The 20,659-nt window shown below is 45.4% G+C and overlaps 1 protein-coding gene across 2 annotated transcripts in view; it reads left to right on the top strand.

Annotated features, from left to right (window-relative positions):
• The window catches only part of Cilk1 (ciliogenesis associated kinase 1), a 55,348-nt gene that overhangs the window by 29,534 nt on the left and 5,155 nt on the right, over positions 1-20,659 (top strand). The window contains exons 6-11 of one of the 2 annotated variants that reach the window (NM_138886.1): positions 5,809-5,941; positions 8,672-8,843; positions 12,805-12,972; positions 14,455-14,766; positions 17,646-17,836; positions 17,953-18,101. In NM_138886.1, coding sequence (NP_620241.1) covers positions 5,809-5,941; positions 8,672-8,843; positions 12,805-12,972; positions 14,455-14,766; positions 17,646-17,836; positions 17,953-18,101 — 1,125 coding nt within the window. The remainder of the gene's footprint in view (positions 1-5,808; positions 5,942-8,671; positions 8,844-12,804; positions 12,973-14,454; positions 14,767-17,645; positions 17,837-17,952; positions 18,102-20,659) is intronic. The other variant, XM_087563936.1, reaches the window with a different exon arrangement.

The following is a 20,659-nucleotide window of genomic DNA, read 5'->3' on the forward strand; positions in this document are numbered from 1 at the left end:
TTTTCACCTGCTGAACCATCTTACTGGGCATAGAACTATTCTGGGCACCATGACCAGGAAGACACTTTCTCATGGGCCCTTTGGAGGGGACATTGTGTCACATGATTTTATAGTAAACACAGCATCTGGCTGCATAGGCTGGCTTTCTGTGATATCCTTTACTGTGTAGGCCAGTCACATCATCTGATCAGAGAAAGCAATTATGCTGTGACTCACTTCAGGGATGGTGTGGGTAGTCCGCTGAGAGATTTCGAATGTCCAAAGGGAAGCATAGCTATATGCCCTTCAGGAAATTCTCCCTTTGTGTTTTGCCTCTAACCAGAGTTTGTGAAGGGTTGGGCAGCAGTGACTATGAGGCAGAATCCTCTGGAACATTACTGGTCCCAACCACTGCAGAGGAGACAAGGTTGCATTGGTAACTTTCCCTGAATATGTAGCCAACACCTGGACATCTGTGGGGGGAAAACCAGATGTCCTCTGAGGTCATTCGAGATCATATTAGCATGTAGACAGTGACTGATTTTGTATGGGCATAAGTCTATGGACTCAGTTTATGGATGTTGTCACTGTAAACATTTCATTAAAAAAAATGTATTCATTACTCAGTGAGGAGTCTGGGTTGAAACCTTTTGGCAATTACCAGAGTGGGTAGGAAAATGTTATGTTGTGCAACATGACACATTGTATCCATGCTGAGTACCAATTTGCTCTTTACCTTTAAGTAAAGAGCTTAGAGCACAGCTACAGAGCTTCACAGCTACAGAGTAAACGAAGCACACAGACAGGCCATCCCTTATCTTCCTCCAGCACAGGCTTTGTAACCAATGAGTGATACACAAGGCTGAGCTGACTTGTTAATCCAGCTTGGTGAACCACTTCCAGTACAGGCGAGTTCTGACCCAACTGACCCAAGAGACTGGCTCTTTAGAAGGGACTCCCAAGAATTCACAGTGGGTGGTTTGTAATGGTCAAACACAGTATTTTAGGGACAAGGAGGAGAGGGCACATAAGGGCTCAGAGGAGAAAAGTAGGGAACCAAGGGAGTTCTTTCTCTGCCAGCTTATTTTCAAATGGGAAACAGTCACAGAATTTTAGTCATTTGTTCCGTAACCCGGAAGCTGAGCAAGAGGCTTCCTTTCTACGCCTTTGCATGAGGCTCAGATATCTATGGCTAGGAAGAACTCGCAGCCTTTCTCCTGAGACTCACCTAAGGAAGTGTGTATGAACTCACAGACACAGACCACCTATGTATGCACTTCCATACATGTTCATCCACATGTACCTATCTCTGTACGTACACACGCCCACATGCCTTTCCCCTGTACAGACCCTCTTGTTCCTCACACGTAAACAGGGGTGTGGGCATGTGTGCAGACACAAATGTCCTCAGCTAACAGGTTAGCACTCATCAGCAGCCCTTTGTGACTCTGCACTGCCATTCCTTCTCCAGCCTTAGACACTGGGAGTGTGTGCAGCGGAAGGGAAGGTTCAGCTGTGGAGGTTCAGGCCTGCGCTTTCATTACCTCACCACCTGAGATGGTCGCCGTTGACATTGTTCCCAACAGTGATATGCGTGGTTCTGGTTGGAGCCAACTCCATCTGTTACTCTTTTCATTCCTTGCCAACATCACAGATAGAAAGAATAGCGTAGCTATGCCTTTCAAAGGAGAGGAGACCGGGGCTCTGAGAGGCTCACACAGCTCTTTGTTGTTGTTGTTGTTGTTGTTGATGATGATGATGATAGTGATGATGGTGATGATGATGAGTAACTTTTTAAAAGACAGAGTATAGGGGACAAAAAAGAAGGGTGGCTTAGTGGGTAAGAGCACTTATCATCGAACCTGTCAGACTGAGTTCATTCTCAGTAGAGTGAACCAGTTCCTGCAAATTGTCCTCTGACCTCCACACACACGCCTCGGTAAAATTTACACACACACACACACACACACATACACACACACACACACACAGCTAATACATGTGGTGTTTTGTATTCTTTTGTTTGTTTGTTTTTTAACTTAGAGGGTTGGTGTGGTTGTGACTTGACTTTGGTTAAGTGCGCATGTGCCAGGATATACGTTGGTTCCTGTGGCAGTAAAGCTGTCTGACACACTTCTTGCTCCAGTGAGTTTCAGCCCTTCCTGGTAGCTCGTTCTCACAGTGAGAAGGTGCAGCTTCCCCCGGGGAGTACTGTCCTCTGAGAGGGAAGAACAGTACAGCAGGTGGTTGCCATAGCCCTGTCTCCTGTCACTGAGTATCTTACTCCCCATGGGGAATGAGCACGTGGCTGTGCTTGGTACTGACAGAGCCATGTCAGAGCACATATCCCTCCCAGGAATATAATCCAGATTGTATTCCCGCTGACCCACCTTACGGCTGTCAGAGTACACATGGAAATGGTTTTTGGTGGTGTTTTGCCCTAGAGGTGATGCTGTGTCTTTGAGACTCACCATTGTCTTAAGTGTGTGACCTTGAGGTGACCCTTTGGGTGCCTGTGCTGCTGCTCCCGTGGCCTACATTTTTTTTTTCTTGATACAAACATGATAGTTTTAGATTCGGGGAAGGAAGGAAATTGAGGAGGGAGGAAGGGAAAGAGGCTGAGACTTATCTGAAATGACTTTTACAGCAGGAAAATAGATGTGCCACATAAATTCCTAAGGTTTAAATACTCTTCAGTCATCTTCCCCCTTTTTTATTAATTTTTTTTATTAACTTAAGTATTTCTTATTTACATTTTGAGTGTTATTCCCTTTCCCGGTTTCTGGGCCAACATCCCCTAACCCCTCCCCCTCCCCTTCTTTATGGGTGTTCCCCTCCCCATCCTCCCCACATTGCCGCCCTCCCCCCAACAATCACGTTCACTGGGGGTTCAGTCTTGGCAGGACCAAGGGCTTCCCCTTCCACTGGTGCCCTTACTAGGCCATTCATTGCTGCCTATGAGGTTGGAGCCCAGGGTCAGTCCATGTATAGTCTTTAGGTAGTGACTTAGTCCCTGGAAGTCTGGTTGCTTGGCATTGTTGTACATATGGGGTCTCGAGCCCCTTCAAGCTCTTCCAGTTTTTTCTCTGATTCCTTCAAAGTCATCTTCCCTTTTTTAATCAGAGTCATCAATAACAGAATATGGACAGGAAAGGCCTTCCTTGAGGCTGCGTTTTCCTTTCTTCCTTGAAGTTATTTATGAAAATCTCTGTCAGAATGAAAAGGGAAGCCTTGTGTTACTCAGCAGGCAGGCAATGCCCTGAACTTAAATTAGGGCTCTGTTTCTGTGTTCTGGAAGCCGTTTTGAACTGGGAGGTTCTTACTGAGGCAGCGCTCTACTGCTGCGTGATCTCTAAATGGCACAGCTAGAAGGATTTCCATTGTCAAGTCAGGAGCCAGGAGGAAGAAGGGGGCTCATTGTTATGGGCCACACTGCACACGTCAGCAGAGCACAGACCCAGGCAGGAATCAGAGCAGAGCTCTCCTGCCAGCTTCCCACAGATGGCACGCGTCACTAGCCTCACAGGCCTTAATTCTTATCTGCAAAACAGGACACCATCCCCAGCTCCGAAAAAAAGAACCAAAAAAAAAAAAAAAAAAACAGGACACCATATATGCAAGCCCACCTCAGCAGGTTGGGGGAAGTTACCAGAGAGAACTGTCTAGGAGTTGTCCTCAAAATGACCGGCTCTCACAAGGTGCTAATGTGCCAGCGCTGCCCTCTAAAAGCTCTTATAGATACAATGTGTTTTATCCTGCAACGCAAACCTGTGAGGTAGACGCTAGTCTCTATTTTACTAACAAGGAAAGTCAGGCACTAAAGGGTTAAATGACCATAGGCATCCTTGCTGAGCTGTCTCATTAAATGGTAGCATTTCACTAAAACAGATGAGGTGTGGAGAAAGAAGCTGCTTAGACGGGTAAGCAGGACATGCATGCCCTCTGTGGAACAAGGATCAAGAGCGAAAGGATACAATGTGACTGCTGGGAAGGGTGCTCAGTGCTTAGAAGAGCTTAGCTCACAGCGGACTCAGGTGCTTGCTTGAGGACCAGGCGATGTGGCGGGATGGCCTGAGTTAGAGATGAGAGTTGTTGATGTGGGTGTTCTAGATGATGCCAGAGGGGGTTTCTTGGGGGAGGAGGTTCAAAGACAGATGAGTCACTCTAAGAGAAATGCCATGTAAGTTTCTAAATAATAATTACCCAATTTGAGGAGGGAGGGGACGTTTACTAGGAGAGTCAGCATTGACATGGACTTGAAAGACTCAAAGCACAAATCAAGATATAGGTGTCTGAGCCAAGAGGGAGAGAGTCGTGCTGGGCACTCTCAGGCTCTGACAGGTGTTTTTGGTGGGGTCGTGAGTGACTTGTTGCCCCCTTCCCATAACTCAGTTTTCCCACAGTTTTATCAGTTGGTAAGAAAACGCTGCCTGCCGGTTCTTCTTTCACTGGAGGGCTTTTAGAGCACTTGAATTTTTAGGTAGAGAACTGATCATCTCGCAGTTTTCAAGGGTCCTGGAAACTAGACTAGGTACATTGGCAGCAGACAACTCTAATAGTTGCATAATTCTTCATTTGCTTCCCAGATGGGTACATGTAGTCAGCCTCCTGGGAACTGGCAGGTGTTCACAAGAGTAAAGGTCCCAAACACAGTGACTCAATTATACCACGATTTAGAACAGGCGTCACTCATCTGGTGGGCAGATAATATATTTTTATTGGGCTCATAATAGCCATCTGGATTGGTCTATATCAGATTTTTTCTTTTATTGGAAAGGCCATTCTTGACTAATAGTGAATCACTCTTGAGTTTCTTCAGCTGACAGCCTCAAGTTTGGTTCTTATAATTATTTATATCTGGTTAACTACAAACCTGGTTAGGATTCTTGAAGAACTCTGTCTACGGGAGGCCATTAGGTCTCTGCCAGGACAGTGGCAGAATAAAGATGAAGCACTGAAATATAGTGTATGTTCTCAGTGTACACGTGCACACACATGGACTCGTGTTGACAAATACACATATGCTGTAAAGTAGACAACTTGCTGTGATGATCTTTTGTCACACCTGACTGATCCCACTTCCTTGGGCTGTCAAAGCAGGTGGCCCTGTGTCGTGAGGGAAATACTTCTTCCTCTTACGCGTGTCCCCCTTGAATGCCTGTGATTATTTCTGTGCCTTCATCCTCATGTAGGCATGATGTTCTAGGCTCTGATGTATTCACTTGGTCCAGCTAAGCCACTCACTGAGTCTTCAAGCTATGCATTTAGAATTTGACCAGATGCTAAACCCAGTTGTCTCCAGGACGGTGAACACAGAGGAATGTCCTTTTCTTAAAACATTGCCACTTCCCATCATGCATTGCCACGTAGTGCCTTTTCACACATCAACACATCACACTCACTTTCTGCTACAACAGAGACAAAAGGAGTCTGGGCTCTTGCTTTCTGTAGTGCTACAGGATCGCCCGCTGTGGTGTGCATACCTAACCATGAACCCTCATCCTCACCCTGCTTCTGGGCCTGTGCACCTGTCAAGCAGTTCTCAGTTGCTGTCTTTTAGGATGTCCTCTCTCCTGTCCTCCCTCAAGCTCTGACCTACTCTCTGGATCCTACATATTTTGTCCGCATAGATTCATCACTGCAAAGGTCCTTCCTTCTTCCTACATGCCTATGTAGTTCCCTCAGGTCGATCAACAATCACACGCTACCTTGCTCTTTCTTGCATTAAGGTATTCAGAAATGTAAAGAGGTGTTTTCAAGAGAGTATTAGAGCAGCAGAGAGCAGTGCAGAAGGAAGTGTGCAATTGGATCCCTTCTCTCTCCCCACAGGTTTCTTCCACCGGGACTTAAAGCCTGAGAACCTCCTCTGCATGGGACCAGAACTTGTGAAAATCGCGGACTTCGGATTGGCCCGAGAAATCCGATCAAGACCTCCATACACAGACTATGTGTCTACTAGATGGTAAATGCTTTTTCTCTCTGAATTATCTAATTGTTCCCCCCACCAAAGATACAGTTATAATGTAGCTTATGTGTAATGACATCAAGTATACTGACACACCCCTCTAACCCCAGCACCCAATGAGTTCATGGCCAGCCTGGCCGACATCATGAGTTCCAGCTTGACCAGGGCTGTATAGTAAGACCCTGTCTCAAAAACAACAACAAAAATCAAAACAACATAAACAATAAGACATTATGCTAGGGACAGTATTAATCATAAAGATAAGGATTAATTCTCACTAAAAGGAAAAAGTAGTTCAAACCTTGCAGATACCTTGTTACTGAATGAAGCTTAAGCTTGCTAAAAACAATTTTAAAAGAAAAACCATTGTGGTCTCTGTAGTCTAAGTAAATTTTAAAGTGTTTAGATTTATTATTTTATGTATGAGTATATGAGTGTTCTGTGTGTGTGTGTGTGTGTGTGTGTGTGTGTGTGTGTGTGTGCGTGCGCGTGCGTACACGTGTGCATGCGCGGTGCCTATAGAGGTCGAATCCTCTGGGACTGGATTTGCAGATCGTTGTGCGCTCGCATGTGGGTGCTGGGAATTGAGCCTGGTTCCTCTTCAAGAGCAGAATGTGCTCTTCATGGCTGAGCCATTTCTCCAACCCTCATACAAATATCTTTTGTGAAAGCTTTTCTGAGGATAGAGTCCCCATATCCTCCTTCCCTGCTCCCTCTCCTTTTTCCTACTCAGTTCCTCCCTGTGTTTCTGAAGATACTACAGAGAAGATTCCTGTGTGGTGGGGAGATGGCTGGGCCTTGAGAGTACCTCTTGTTCTCCAGGAGCACCCAAGTTGGGTCCCCCACTCTTTTCAGGCAGCTTGTAACCATTTATCACTCCAGCACCAGAGGGACCCAGCACCTCTGGCCTCATGTGCACATACCCACACACCAAATTCTTTAAAGGCTTCAGAGGAGGTTGAAGTGGAGGAGGAGCAGGGGGTGGGGTAGAGACTTCAGTAAATGACTCTGGGGAGTAGAGGCTGGTGTTTAAAATTGTGGGCCGCAGTCCCGTATGGGGCCAAGTAACTGAATGTGGGGTTGTGAAATATTGGGCAAAGGTGGAATGTTTCTGAATGTACAACTAAACTTAATTCAAAATCAACTATGTAACGGATTGGAGTATTTCTGCCTGTGATCCCATGTTACATGCGGGACTTCACTGCAGCTTTGGTACGGAACACATGACATGCATGTTTTCATGTCATGTGTATGCTGTTCCCACGCACAGTGCCAGTGATCCTGCAGTGTTTTTACCGTCTGGATGATGTGTTTGCTCTTGTAGAATAACATAATGGTTTAAGTGTAGAAAACAAAGACTTTTAATATTTTCCTACCATCATTCCTCAGCAAATTAGTATTAAATTAGGAACTCTTTGGATTGGATTGTGTTAGAATGTTTGATTTTTATAATTGGTGTTTGGTTTGCTGGCTGAGTTTCGTTTAAAGAAGATCATTAGATGAGGCAGAAACTATGTCTCAGTGAGTGGAGTACCCACCCACCGAGCATAGAGCCCTGGGCTCAACCCCAGCACCTCATCAAACCACGGTCTATCCTGTAATCTCCACACTGATGCAGGAGAATCAGAAATCTAAGGTCATTCTTGGCTATATCGTGACATTGAGGCCATTGTGGGCTACATAAGATCCTTTTCACCACGTTTGATGGCACATGCCTTTCGTCTCAGCACTCCGAGACAGAGGCAGACAGATCTCTTGAGTTGAAAGCTACCCTGGTCTATATAGCAAGTTCCAGGACAGCCAGGACTACACAGAGAAACACTGTCTCAAGAAAAAAAACATCGTTAGGTGTATGTATGAGTACACTGTCACTGTCTCCAGACCCACAAGAAAAGGTCCCATTACAGATGGTCGTGAGCCACCATGTGGTTGCTGGGAATTGAACTCAGGACCTCTGGAAGAGCAGTCAGTGCTCTTAATCACTGAACCATCTTTCCAGTCCCATAGGTGAATTTTTGCTTCCACCTTTAATAAACTGTAAGATTATATGTACACTAAAGAATGGATTAAATAAATGTGTGGTTTATTACCAGTAATCTTTAATTTTTTTTTTTTTTGGTTCTTTTTTTCGGAGCTGGGGACCGAACCCAGGGCCTTGCGCTTCCTAGGTAAGCGCTCTACCACTGAGCTAAATCCCCAGCCCCTAAATTTTTAAAATATAAAAATTTCTGAGGTAAAAGAGTTATAAATAGAAAAGGTTGAAGAAGCCTTGAGTAGATCCTTATTTCTTTCTGCCTTCCTCCCCTCTCTTTTTCTTTCATGTGTGTAGAGTGTATATATGTGGGGTGTATGTGTGTATATACTTCATGCACATGATTGTATGGTGCTCACATGGGGTATGGGGGTCAGAGGAGGATACTGAGTGTCCTCTTTTCTTCTGCTCCCCAATGCTGGAGTTACAGGCACAGGAAGCCATGCCTGGCTTTGTACTTGGGTGCTGGGGATTTGAACTCAGTTTCTCCAGTTTGCACAGCAAGTGCTCTTACCCTGTGAGCTACCTCTGCAACCCTAAGACTATTCATTTTCATTACTGGCTGTGACAGTTGCCGAGTCCTCATAAGCCCCTGTAGCACATTGCATTTAGGGAAATAGATATTTTTACAGAGAGTTTCTTGTTATTGAGTCTAATCCCTGATCAACAGCTAGCTGTTAACTTTGTCTTTCCAGGTATAGGGCTCCAGAAGTACTCCTGAGATCTACCAACTACAGCTCCCCCATTGATGTCTGGGCCGTGGGCTGCATCATGGCAGAGGTGTACACCCTCCGGCCTCTTTTCCCTGGGGCCAGTGAAATTGACACGATTTTCAAAATTTGCCAAGTGTTGGGAACACCGAAGAAGGTAATGACTAGAACAAAGGCTCGTGAGCAAAAGCCAGCAGCTTCCTGCTCTGCCTCTCCCCAGTCCCGTACAGCGCCGACACACCTGAGATTGTTCTAGAGCTTGACCATCTTCTTAGCTCAGGTTCTCCAGCAAGGCCGGCATCTCCGTTCTCTATGCTTACAGCTATGGTGTTTGTCATGGCTCTCTACTTTCTCTCTATACTGTCTCACCCTTTACAGAGTCCTCCATTGTATGCCCAGCTTTGTCTACTAAGCCTTTCAAAGGCACTCTCTGTCCCCGCTGTGACAGAGCTTGTATGTGCTTGGGCCAGGGAGTGGCACTATTAGGAGGTGTAGCCTTGCTGGAGTAGGTGTGTCGATGTGGGCGTGGCTTAAGACCCTCATCCTAGCTGCCTGGAAGTCAGTCTTCCACTAGCAGCCTTCAGGTGAAGATGTAGAACTCTCAGCTCCTCCTGCACCATGCCTGCCTGGATGCTGGGATGCTCCCACCTTGATGATAATGGACTGAACCTCTACCTGTAAGCCAGCCCCAATTAAATGCTGTCTTTTATAAGACTTGCCTTGGTCATGGTATCTGTTCACAGCAGTCCAACCCTAAGACACCCACTTCTCTCCTTTGTAACTGTTTGGGCCCTTCCCTCCTCACTCAGTCACCTCCGGCTGAGTTCACCCGAAGCACAGAGCTCACCATTTAACACACTTCCTTCCTTCTTCCGTCCCCTATTTCTGTCTGTGATCATCATGGTCCCTAGAGGGCCAGTCTTGAGGCCAAGGGGCTTACGGCTCCTAGGCTTTTTGGGTTGGTTTGGGTTGGGTTTGGGCTTTGGTTTTGGCTTTGAGACAGGGTCTCATCATGTAGCCCAGGCTGGCCTGGAATTCACAAAGATCCACCTGCCACTGCCTCCTTTGCAGCACTGGGAGTACAGATGTGCAGCCACCATTCTCAGCTGAGGCCGCTTCTTGCAGATTCACTGTGGAGTTGAAGCTGGGCCCATGGATCTCTCGGCTTGTTTCCCACCCTCCACCCCACCTCTGTCCCTGTCCCTACTCCCTGCCTTCCAGGCTCTCTCACCAGCTTATCTTTCAGTCTGTGGCTAGCCTCACCTTCCTAAAAAACAGTTCTGGTTACAATCTGACCTTCACTTAAAAGTGTTGATGCTGTCGACCCTTCAGCTCATTGCTCCATCCTGCGCACCGGTGGCTCTGTACCCTGGAACACCCCATTCTGTATGTTGTTTGAATGAGTGTCTCCTTAGTGACCACTGATAGCCCTTTCTTCCTCCATAGGACTCCTACTGATGCTTCTCCAGTCTACGCTGTATCTGAGTTCCATGCTGGTCACAGATTTGTCTTGTGTCTATTTTCCCAGTTCCCAGTACCACTGCTGTTATGAATTCTGTCTTTATATCCTTTCCTCCTCCTTCTCTCTTCTTCCTCCTCCTTTTCCTCCTTCTCCTCCCCTCCCCCCACTTTTTCCTTTGTGTGTATGTGTAACTGTGTGTGGAACTAGGTATCAAACTTAGGGCCTTATACATAGTAGGCAAAGTTCCTTTTGTTTTTTGTTTTAAAGAATTATTTATTTTATGTATAGGAGCACACTGTAACTAACTTCAGACACACCAGAAGAGGGCATCAGGTCCCATTACAGATGGTTGTGAGCCACCATGTGGTTGCTGGGAATTGAACTCAGGACCTCTGGAAGAGCAGTCAGTGCTCTCAACCTCTGAGCCGTCTCTCTGCCCCTTGTTTTTTGTTTGTCTGTTTGTTTTTTAATTGTTTGAATGAATCATTACTCCCACCATGCTAATGATAATGTTGTCAAAGTCCTCTGCTAGCCTTCTTCCTCTTTGTATCTATATCTACTACTTTGTCATTTTTTATTATTACATTTTGAAAGAAATGTCCTATTTTGTCTTTTAAAGGTGGTGACATTTTTTTTAATTTAGAGAATACTTTATTAGTTTTTGTAATTAAACCCACGTATATAAGACCTTACATATTTAATACAGTGTGTTACCCCTGTACAAATGGAAAAAACTTAAGTTCAACATTTCTAGACCAATATGGCTGTTAATTTCTGTACAGTGCCAACTCAACACAGTAAACGGGGATACTTTTTTCGAAAGTTGACAGCACAGGTAAAGTTTCAAAAAATTCAAATTATATATCTGTATATATATATTTATATTTATATAAAAAGACCAGTAATAGCAGTGTGTTATGCATCAACAGCAGCAACAGCTTTTCCAGGTTCTGCAGTCATCTGAACAAAACTGCAGAGACATCCAGCACACTCCATTAAAAAAAAAAAAAGCAAAAAAACAAAACCCGAGAAAACAGCACAGTTCTGTTACTCTTGTGGTACCTGGCACCATTTTTTTTTTAAATTAGCTTCTCAATCATCATCTGGAAAGAAAGCATTCTGAGCAACATCATTAAAAACAGCTCTGATAAAGCACGGTCACTACTACGTATCATAAAGCAGGTACAAGCTATTTTACATCCACAGAGGTATGATACAGTACTGTCCTACATCTATAATACTAGAGGATACAATTTAAAAGGCATTATTTGAGACTTGATTCTACTTTTCCAGCAGAGGGCCCAAAGGATGGTGTGACACAGCTTTGTAAAGAAACATACTCTAGACAGGATTTCCTTTCACTAGTGGCACAGTTCTAAGGATTCATTCTCTCCATGAATGTCAGCTAAAAGCGTTATTAAAAAAATGAAATATCCCTAGAACAAAACCGTATAACCACCAGATTCACATGAAGATGACCTAGTGGAGACAAGCTGGACCTCACCTTACCAACAAGCTATCAATTCTGTTATGTTTAAACAGTGAGACCTCCAAGGAAGGAGATGCCAAGTAGTGCTTCAAAGCTTCGGACCACAATCAAACACAGCATCCTTTTCAACAGAAGCAGAAGCTCATCTGAATATGCTCAAGGATGCTGACATCAACATTTAATCATCTCCTCACTCATCCAGGAAGAGGGGGAGATCAGTTACTACTGTACTTTATTGTGTTCAACCAAATCACCATGTTACAAAAATAGCAAGCTGCCATAATAAAAAATAAGGCTCCTCTATCCAGCACCAGATAGCATCATTTTACTTTCAAGCCTAGAAATTGCACACTTGTATATAAACCAATCGAAGATGAGGATTGAGAGTTCATCTTGGTGGATTTTTCCTTTGATGAATATGAAGTGTCCTTTAAAGGTGGTGACATTTTTAAGGGAAGGATTTATATTGAATTATTTCTGGATACTCAACAACACTAAGCATCCTCTCAGGAACTGTCTGATTGGATGGTATTCATAGTAACTGTTAGCTCCAGGAAGAGGTCAACATTCTATTGCAGGATGCTGTATGGGACAGCAGTGTTGAAACGAGAGAACCGCATGCCTAGCTTCTCAGATTCCCCATGGTTCTTTCCAGCCTTCAGTGCCCAGACATGGGTGTGTGAAAGCATGGAGAGTGGGCGAACAGCTTTGTCTCTGGCTTCTCAGGATAAATACTTAGCCTCGTCAGGCTGGTGATAACACATCGAGTTTCACAAATATATTGGACTAGGAATCTGGCTTTTGCTTTATCTTGTCTTATCTTGTTTTCCCCTCAAAAATGTATGAGCAGTTTCCAAAACCCATGTGTCAGGGAACACAGCAGAGAAAATGCCTTGGGTTTCAATCCTCAGTCCTCCAGAAATGGACAGTCTTCCTTCCGTAAAGGTTGTAAAACAAACTAAGCTGGTGGGGATCACTGTCTTGTCTGCTGGTTCTCAGATTGCATGCAGGCTCCTCTGTGTTAGGGTAGCCCTGGGCCCCATTATATACTCCTATCTAGTGACATCAATGGAGGCACAGTTGCCTTTCTGTTATGGGTGCACGTGGAAGACCCCTGACTGCAGTCACAGTGACGGTGTGAGCACCATTTCCTGTCTTTTCCTGCAGACTGACTGGCCTGAAGGCTACCAGCTGTCAAGTGCTATGAATTTCATCTGGCCCCAGTGCATACCCAATAACTTAAAGACACTAATTCCAAATGCTAGCAGCGAAGCAATTCAGCTCCTGAGAGACTTGCTTCAGTGGGATCCCAAGAAACGACCAACTGCTAGTCAGGTTTGCCCGTTTGTTTGTTTGTTTTGTTTTGTCTTTCTGTTCAAAGCATTTCTTAGGAAATCTATACCTAACTCTGAATATTTCTATAAGTCATAAGTTTTTCATTTGCTAACATGTTTGAAAAAATAGTATCAACTCCTATGAACTGGAGGAATTTAAGGTGACCTGAACCTTGATGCGCACAATTAAAATAGTTAAGATTAAACTATGTTTGCTTTGAACATTAGCATATAGTTTCCATTATATATCACAATAAATGATATATATGTGATCTGCAGTGAAAATGAACATAAAATTGTCAAGGAATAAAGAGTAGTTCGGAACAGAACAGAACTGTGTGCCTGTCTGCCTTTGGAGGTGTTTTAAATGTGTCCTGCATGATAGCATCATTCTGTAGTTGATGGATAAGCCTGCCTGGATTGCCGCAAAGTAACCAGACCTTGCAAACCCAGCTCCTCGTGGGCAGATAGCCCAGACAGAACAGCAGATGGACAGAGCCAGGCAGGTCACTGCAGCTAACATTTTCATGACTTTGCCTGTGCCATGGTTTGTTTTATGTGATTTCAACTTAATGAGGACTCCACGCAGTAAATATTTTTGTTTTCACTCCTGTGGGTAAGAAAGCCACATCTTAGATAGTTTGAGTGATTTTTTCCTAGTCACTTCTTCAGGAATTGGGATAGATAGCACAGCTGCCTATAATCTAGGAGGCAGGGCTTCTGAGGGGGGCTGCTCCCCCATCTGCCTGCCCACCCTCCTCTGGGCTACCCAAAAGAGCTGAGGGAGCACTGGTCACTCACCCACCTCCTGCGAGCCTGGTTTTACATTAGTGCTTACACATAATAATTGTAGATGTCTATAACTCACGTTCCAGACTCACTAAGAAAATGCTATTTTCAGTGACGTCCATTAACCAATTCTGGGGAATACATGCAGAATTTCATACAGTTGTAAGCTTCTACACATTAAGGCTTATTCCTTGATTAACCAGAAACTCGATTATCCATAGCAACTTGCTTCTAAAGCTTGCCTTAGTGGGATGGCTTAAGTGTGTTGTGTTGTAGTCTTGATTTGGCCTGAGTATTGGCAGAGATAACCACTGCCTGCTTAGCTCTTGCCGTTTGGTTGGTCAGTTGGTTTTGAGACCTCACCTGAACTTCCTGTTTAACCAAGTCTGGCCTTTGACTTCTGGTCTCCCTACCTCCAAATTCCTGAGTGCTAGGATTATAGACATGTTCCACCACTCCCAGATTCATACCGTTTGCTTTATCCAAATAATTTTAAATATTGCAACTGATATGCAAATGTTTTGTTAGCTCAGATATGGAGAAACAGAAGGGGAATCACCAATGTAAGAATTTGGTTTCTATAGTAGGTTTGGCTAAGAGCCTGTAGTGACCACGTGAGCTCTTGTCCATTGATCACGATGGTGCCTACTGTCCCTTCTTTGCTTTTCTCCTGATGCCTCATTTGTCATTCCAGGCACTTCGATACCCTTACTTCCAGATCGGACACCCACTGGGCATCAGCACACAGGACTCGGGAAAGCCACAGAAAGATGTCCAAGACAAGACAGGCCCACCTCCTTACGTCAAGCCAGCCCCTCCTGCCCAGGCCCCAACCAAGGCGCATACACTGATTTCTTCACGACCAAACCAAGCCAGTCAACCCCATCAGCATTTTGTATATCCCTACAAGGGCGAAGCCTCTAGGACAGAGCAGCTGAGCCACGTGCAGGAGGGCCAGCCAAACCCACCATTCTTCCCGTCCCTCCACAACAAGAATCTCCCGCCAGTAAGTGTTGAGTGTCTGCACGCATGCTTGTTTCTTCACTCGGTTATTTTCTTCTGGCTACAGATAGTGTGTGAAATGTTTTCCCTTTCAGGTGAGGGTCACAAACATTTATCCTCACAGTACCATGGCACTGTGAGAAGGAAGGCTCGTGATCCGAGGTCTGCATTCAGCTTCTGTCTTTCAGTACCATTGTGTATTAGCCCTCCTGCTGTTCTGATAAAACACCATGACTGAGGCAACTTAGAGAAGAAGGAGTTTATTTGGGCTTGTGGCTCCAGCAGGTTAGAGCCCGCAGATCCATGGCAACAGGAGCGGGAAGCTAAGGGCTCACATCTTGAGCTACAGACACCAGGCAGAAAGAGCACATGGCGAATGGGACCTGGGTTTGGCAGGGCTCAACCCCAGTGACATATTTCCTAGGCCACACCTCCTAACTCTACCCAGACTGCGCTACCAACTGGAGAGCAAGTGTAAACGTCCCTATGGTGGACATCCTCATTCAAGCCACCACACGCTCCTGCAGTGTTGGCAAGTAGACTCTTCAGCAGCTGGGTAACCAAAAGCAAGTTATCTGGCTTCTCTGTTCCATAGTGTCTCACCTCTTATACAGAAACGATGGTAATGTCTACCTCATATAACTGTTTGGAGGACTGAATTAGTTAATACTCGAGAAGAATAGTACCTAGTGTATCCATCCTATCATCAAAACATGCATAGTGCATGCGTGTTTGTGTCACTTGGTTTGGCCTGAGTATTGGCAAACACTGCCTGCTCGCCGTTTGGTTGGTCGGTTGGCTTCGAGATCTCACCTGAACTTCCTGTTTAACCAAGTCTGGCCTGTGACTTCTGGTCTCCCTACCTCCACATTCCTGAGTGCTAGGACTATAGACATGTTTCACCACTAGAATGCTAGACTTGTTTGAGAAGAGGGGAGCACCCCATTAGACTGGCCTGTGAGAAAGCCTATAGTGGATTTTCTATCAGTGCGTGATGTGGGAGGCTCAGACATCAGCTTACTGTAGGTGCTACAGCCCCTGGGCAGGTGACCCTGGGGTGTGTAAGAAGACAAGCCTAGCAAGATTTGGGAAGCAATGTACCGGAGGGGTAAAGTGAGACAGGCCCCTCCCCCTTTATTTACTCTTGGTCACGGTGTCGTCTCACGGCAATGGGAACCCTGACTTCATAAAACTCAGGACGGCTGGGTATGATTATTGTCCACCCCCACAGAGTCAGTTTCTTCGTCTATGGATGAAGATCTTAATTTCCACTCCTCCCCCACCGCCCTGAACAGTTTGTCCTTGATCATGAGAGATCCTAAGGCCCAGGAAGTCATCCTCCTGTCTGCACACTGCTTCTCATATTGTTGTGGGGAGCTGATGTCAATGCCGGGCTGTTAACTGCGTGTAAATCTTTTTTCAGCTAATTTTTAAATAAACAGTGTATGATGCCAGAAGTGCTAAGTTCTCGGGAGCATTACGGTGAGCTGTCTAATGTAGTGCTGGGAGTGAACTCTGGTCCTCTGTGAGGCCAGTGTGTACTCAGAACCACAGAGCTTCTCTCTCCAGCCCAAGGGTTCCTTAATTGGGTTGACTGAGGTGGAAAGAGCCCCACCCCCACCCCCTCAATGTGTGCAGCATTTCCTGGGCCCCACTGGACTTCCTGAGTGGAGAATGCAAACCGAGCAGCGGTGTGCACTAACTCATCGCTGTCCGCTCTTGACTGTGGGTGCTGTGACTGTTGCCTTGGGTTCTGGACTGGAACCTGAAATTTCAGGGTGAATCAGCGCTTTCTCTGCTATGGCACTTTTGGTTTGGTTTGGTTTGGTCTGATTTTTTTTTCTAGAGACAAGGTTTCTCTGTGTTGCCTTGGCTGTCCCTGGAACTAGACCAGGCTGACCTTGAATTCCTAGATCCACCTGCCTCTGCCTCCCAGGTGCTGGCATTGAAGGTGTGTGCCACCACCTCCTGGCCTGCTTAGGCACTTTTGTCAGGGTGTTCTATCACAGTAGCAAGAGAATAAGTCAGGATACTTTCTCGGATCTTCTTTTCTTACATTTTTGTTTCATGTAACTTTGTGAAGTTTAACAAAAAATGTAAGTGGTGCAGGGTGAGTTAGAGACAGAGTTTATGGGTTTGCATTTTCAGACAAGTGGGGCATGTAGGATAGTACCGTACTTCAATCCTTCTTACTGTAACAACAGAAATTCAGAATAGAAATTATTTATTAATGGATGTACAAGGCTGTGGATTCCATTCCCCAGCATGCGTGCGCACGTGCACACACACACCCTTACATACACACACAGATGCACACATGCCCCTACATATACACAGACTCAGACACATACACACACACACCCCTAAATATACACAGACTCAGACACACACATACACACACACACATACACACACACATACACACACACACAAACACACACATACATACACAAATACACACACACATACACACACAAACACACACATACATACACAAATACATACACAAATACACACACACACACACCCCTAAATATACACAGACTCAGACACACACATACACACACACATACACACACAAACATACACATACATACACAAATACACACACACATACACACACACAAACACACACATACATACACAAATACATACACAAATACACACACACATACACACACACCCCTACATACACACAGATGCACACATGCCCCTACATATACACAGACTCGGACACACACACACACACTCACACACACTCACACACACACACTCACACACTCACACACACACACACACACACACACACACACACAGATCACTGATAGATTAAACCCTACTGATGCTGCTTTTCTTTTCCTTCTTCTCTGTTTGCATATACAGAAAATCCTAGCTGGCCTGGAACAGAAAAGCGGTGACATGAAACCAAAGAGCAGGAGAAGATGGGGTCTCATTTCCAGGTCAACCAAGGGTTCTGATGATTGGGCCGACTTGGCTGACTTAGATTTCAGTTCCTCTCTCACCAGAATAGATGTCAAAAACAAGAAGAGACAGAGTGACGACCCCCTCTGCAGGCAAGTGCACGTCTGTCCCCATGAGGAGGCTGACTTGGATCTGCAGGTCACCAGTATCTCCCTGATGATGTGCCACCCCCTTCCCTCCTGACTTAAACTACCGTCTCTTGATTCAGGTTTGAAAGTGTTTTGGACCTGAAGCCATCTGAGCCGGTGGGTACAGGAACTAGTGTCTCCACCCAGGCTTCCTCCCAGAGGAGAGACACGCCGACCCTGCAGTCCACAGCAAAGCAGCACTACTTGAAGCACTCTCGCTACCTGCCTGGTAACAGAAAGGGCGCGCCTGGCCTCCAATGACCAATAACCAATCTCGTCTAGACATGATCTGTAACTATGTTCTGTTCTGAAGGACGAGTGCTTCCGTGTTCACCCTTGCACCCTCCCTTAACCCACAGTATAGACCTCATTGTGTGACTTGTCCCTTTGAAACCCTGTCAGAACCATCATCTATTGCTCTTGAAAAGAAATCCAAATTTCTTACAAGCCCCAGACATACCTCATACTGCATGCAGCGTTGCCACTGGTTAGTGTGCTCAGCACGTCCTGGCCTCTGAGGTGGTGAGGACATCATAGAACATTTGGGCATTGCATTTTTATTTTACATAGGCATCCTGAGATGAGAGACTTAGTGAGGAAACCTGAGCTGAGCCTCTGAAGACTGTGCAAGAACCAGACATCATACCTGAAGTCTGTCTTTCTCTCTGCCACTCAGGAGACCAGGGGAGTTCAGTTGCACATTCTGGGCAGTATTATAGACACTAAATTTTGTATTTTGTAAGTACCATAGACACTAAATTTTGTATTTTGATAAGTGCCCAAGCCTCTCTCCAGACTTTAGATCCCAACCTCACACCATCATCTGATCATCCACTCACAGATTAACTCGGCAGTCTGTGTATATCAAGCACTTGCTATGTGCTGAGCGCTAGAACCTTATGATGAAATACAAACACAGACACACCCAAGCATGCACACATGCACACACACACACACACACACACACACACACATACACACACACACACACGCATGCACACACTCACCCTTCCTTCACATTCACAGCACACGGTGGCGTCATGGAACTACCCTGCAGTTGAAGGTGAGCAGAGCTCAGTTGAGACTTCATCATCATAGATAGTGACACACTGGTAAGGAAAGATTTCTCTAAGCAACTGGCTGGGCACCAAAAAGTGAGAAAGAACCAAGTGCAGAAACCAAGAGAAGAGCATACCAGGCCACAGAGAGAGCAAGCACAGGGCCCAGAGGCAGGAAAGGCTAAGCCATGAGAGGAACAGAGGCCAGTGTATGCAGAGCAGAGGGAGGAAGGCACGTGTGTGTGGTATGAGCTCTCTGTGGAGACCGTGTCAAATACCTGGATTCCTTTTTGGTTATTGTTGGTTTTTGTTTTGTCATGGATTTTTTGTTGTTTTACAAACTGAGACTCACCATGTAGCCTTGGCTGTACTGGAACTCACCCTGTAGACCAGGCTGGCCTTGAACTTACAGAGACCCTTACAGAGAGCTTCCTGAGTATTATGATTAAAGTCATGTACTATGCTGGATTTCATTTTTAAGATAGGGGAAATCCTTGAAGGTTCTTAATTGGAGGATATGAGTCTACACTTTGGGGCCAGCAAGCTACGGCTGTCATCTGGATAAGACAAGGGCGAGCCCAGTCTGGGAGTACATTCTAGAGTAGATTCCAGATGCATTAAATCCTTCATTTGAAGTTGGAAGGATGATGGGTCCGGGCCAGCTAACAGGGTTTTGACATTGTCCTAGAAGTCTGCATTGACAATTCATGTGGTGACAAATGTGGAGGGATCCAGGTCTGAGGAAACTACAGAGTCCTTTCAGTCATTGGTGTGTGAGAGGAGAAGGAGTAGACTGTGTAAGCTTCAGGTCTACAGCTGCAGGGCCTGGTCTTGGCGGGAGCTTGGAGCGTGGTAGGCATTTGTTTTGACTGCTTCACAACTTCTGTGTTCTGTCCTGGGTGGTCTTGCACGTGAAGGAGCAGCATTAATGAGGTTTGTCCACACAGTAATGTCATCAGTAGCTAATGGTGAGGTGATCCAGGCCATTGAGAAGGAACCTCAGAGAACAGACACAGAAAGAAGCCAAGGGCTGCAGAGCCGTAGTATTGGGTATGGGTGAGGAACGGAGAGAACCTAAGTTACAGGAAGGAAGTCACTGGGAGGAGGGAAGATTAAAATGTTTTGGAACCCTGAAGGAGTCCTCCTGAGGGGAGGACACCAGAAAGGCAAGATATGGACAGATCTGCTAGCTGAAGCATAAGGAAACCTCCCCGACTGCCCACAGATGAGACAGTGTGTTCAATTCAAAGATGGCCTCTTCCCTTTGTGTCTGTCAGAGGATGTCACCAGTTTCTATATTTTTGGATTTTGCTGAGTTTATTTTTAACCACAGAAATTTTTTGTGTTCTGTGTTACTTTTATTTTTGTAATTTGGTATAGATTTATTTTACATTTCAAATAAGCTGATTAAGGTATCTAGCACAATGTCACATGCGATACAAAAATAGTAAGAAATGTACCAGGGTGACGGTAAGCCTGTGTCTTAGTCACTGTTCCATTGCTAGGAAGAGACACCGTGACCACAGCAACTCTTATAAGGGAAGCATTTAATTGGCTTACAGGTTCAGAGGTTTAGTCCACTATCAGCATGGAGGAAGCACACAGGCAGACATGGTCCTGGAGAAGCAGCAGGAGAAGAAACACTAGGCCTGGCTTGAGCTTTTAAAACCTTAAAGCCCACTCCCAGTAATGCAACAAAGCCACACCCCCTGATCCCTCTCAAGTAGCA

The sequence above is a fragment of the Rattus norvegicus genome, chromosome 8, assembly GCF_021556685.1.
Source record: "Rattus norvegicus strain SHRSP/BbbUtx chromosome 8, alternate assembly SHRSP_T2T, whole genome shotgun sequence".
Classification (NCBI taxonomy): Eukaryota; Metazoa; Chordata; class Mammalia; order Rodentia; family Muridae; genus Rattus; species Rattus norvegicus.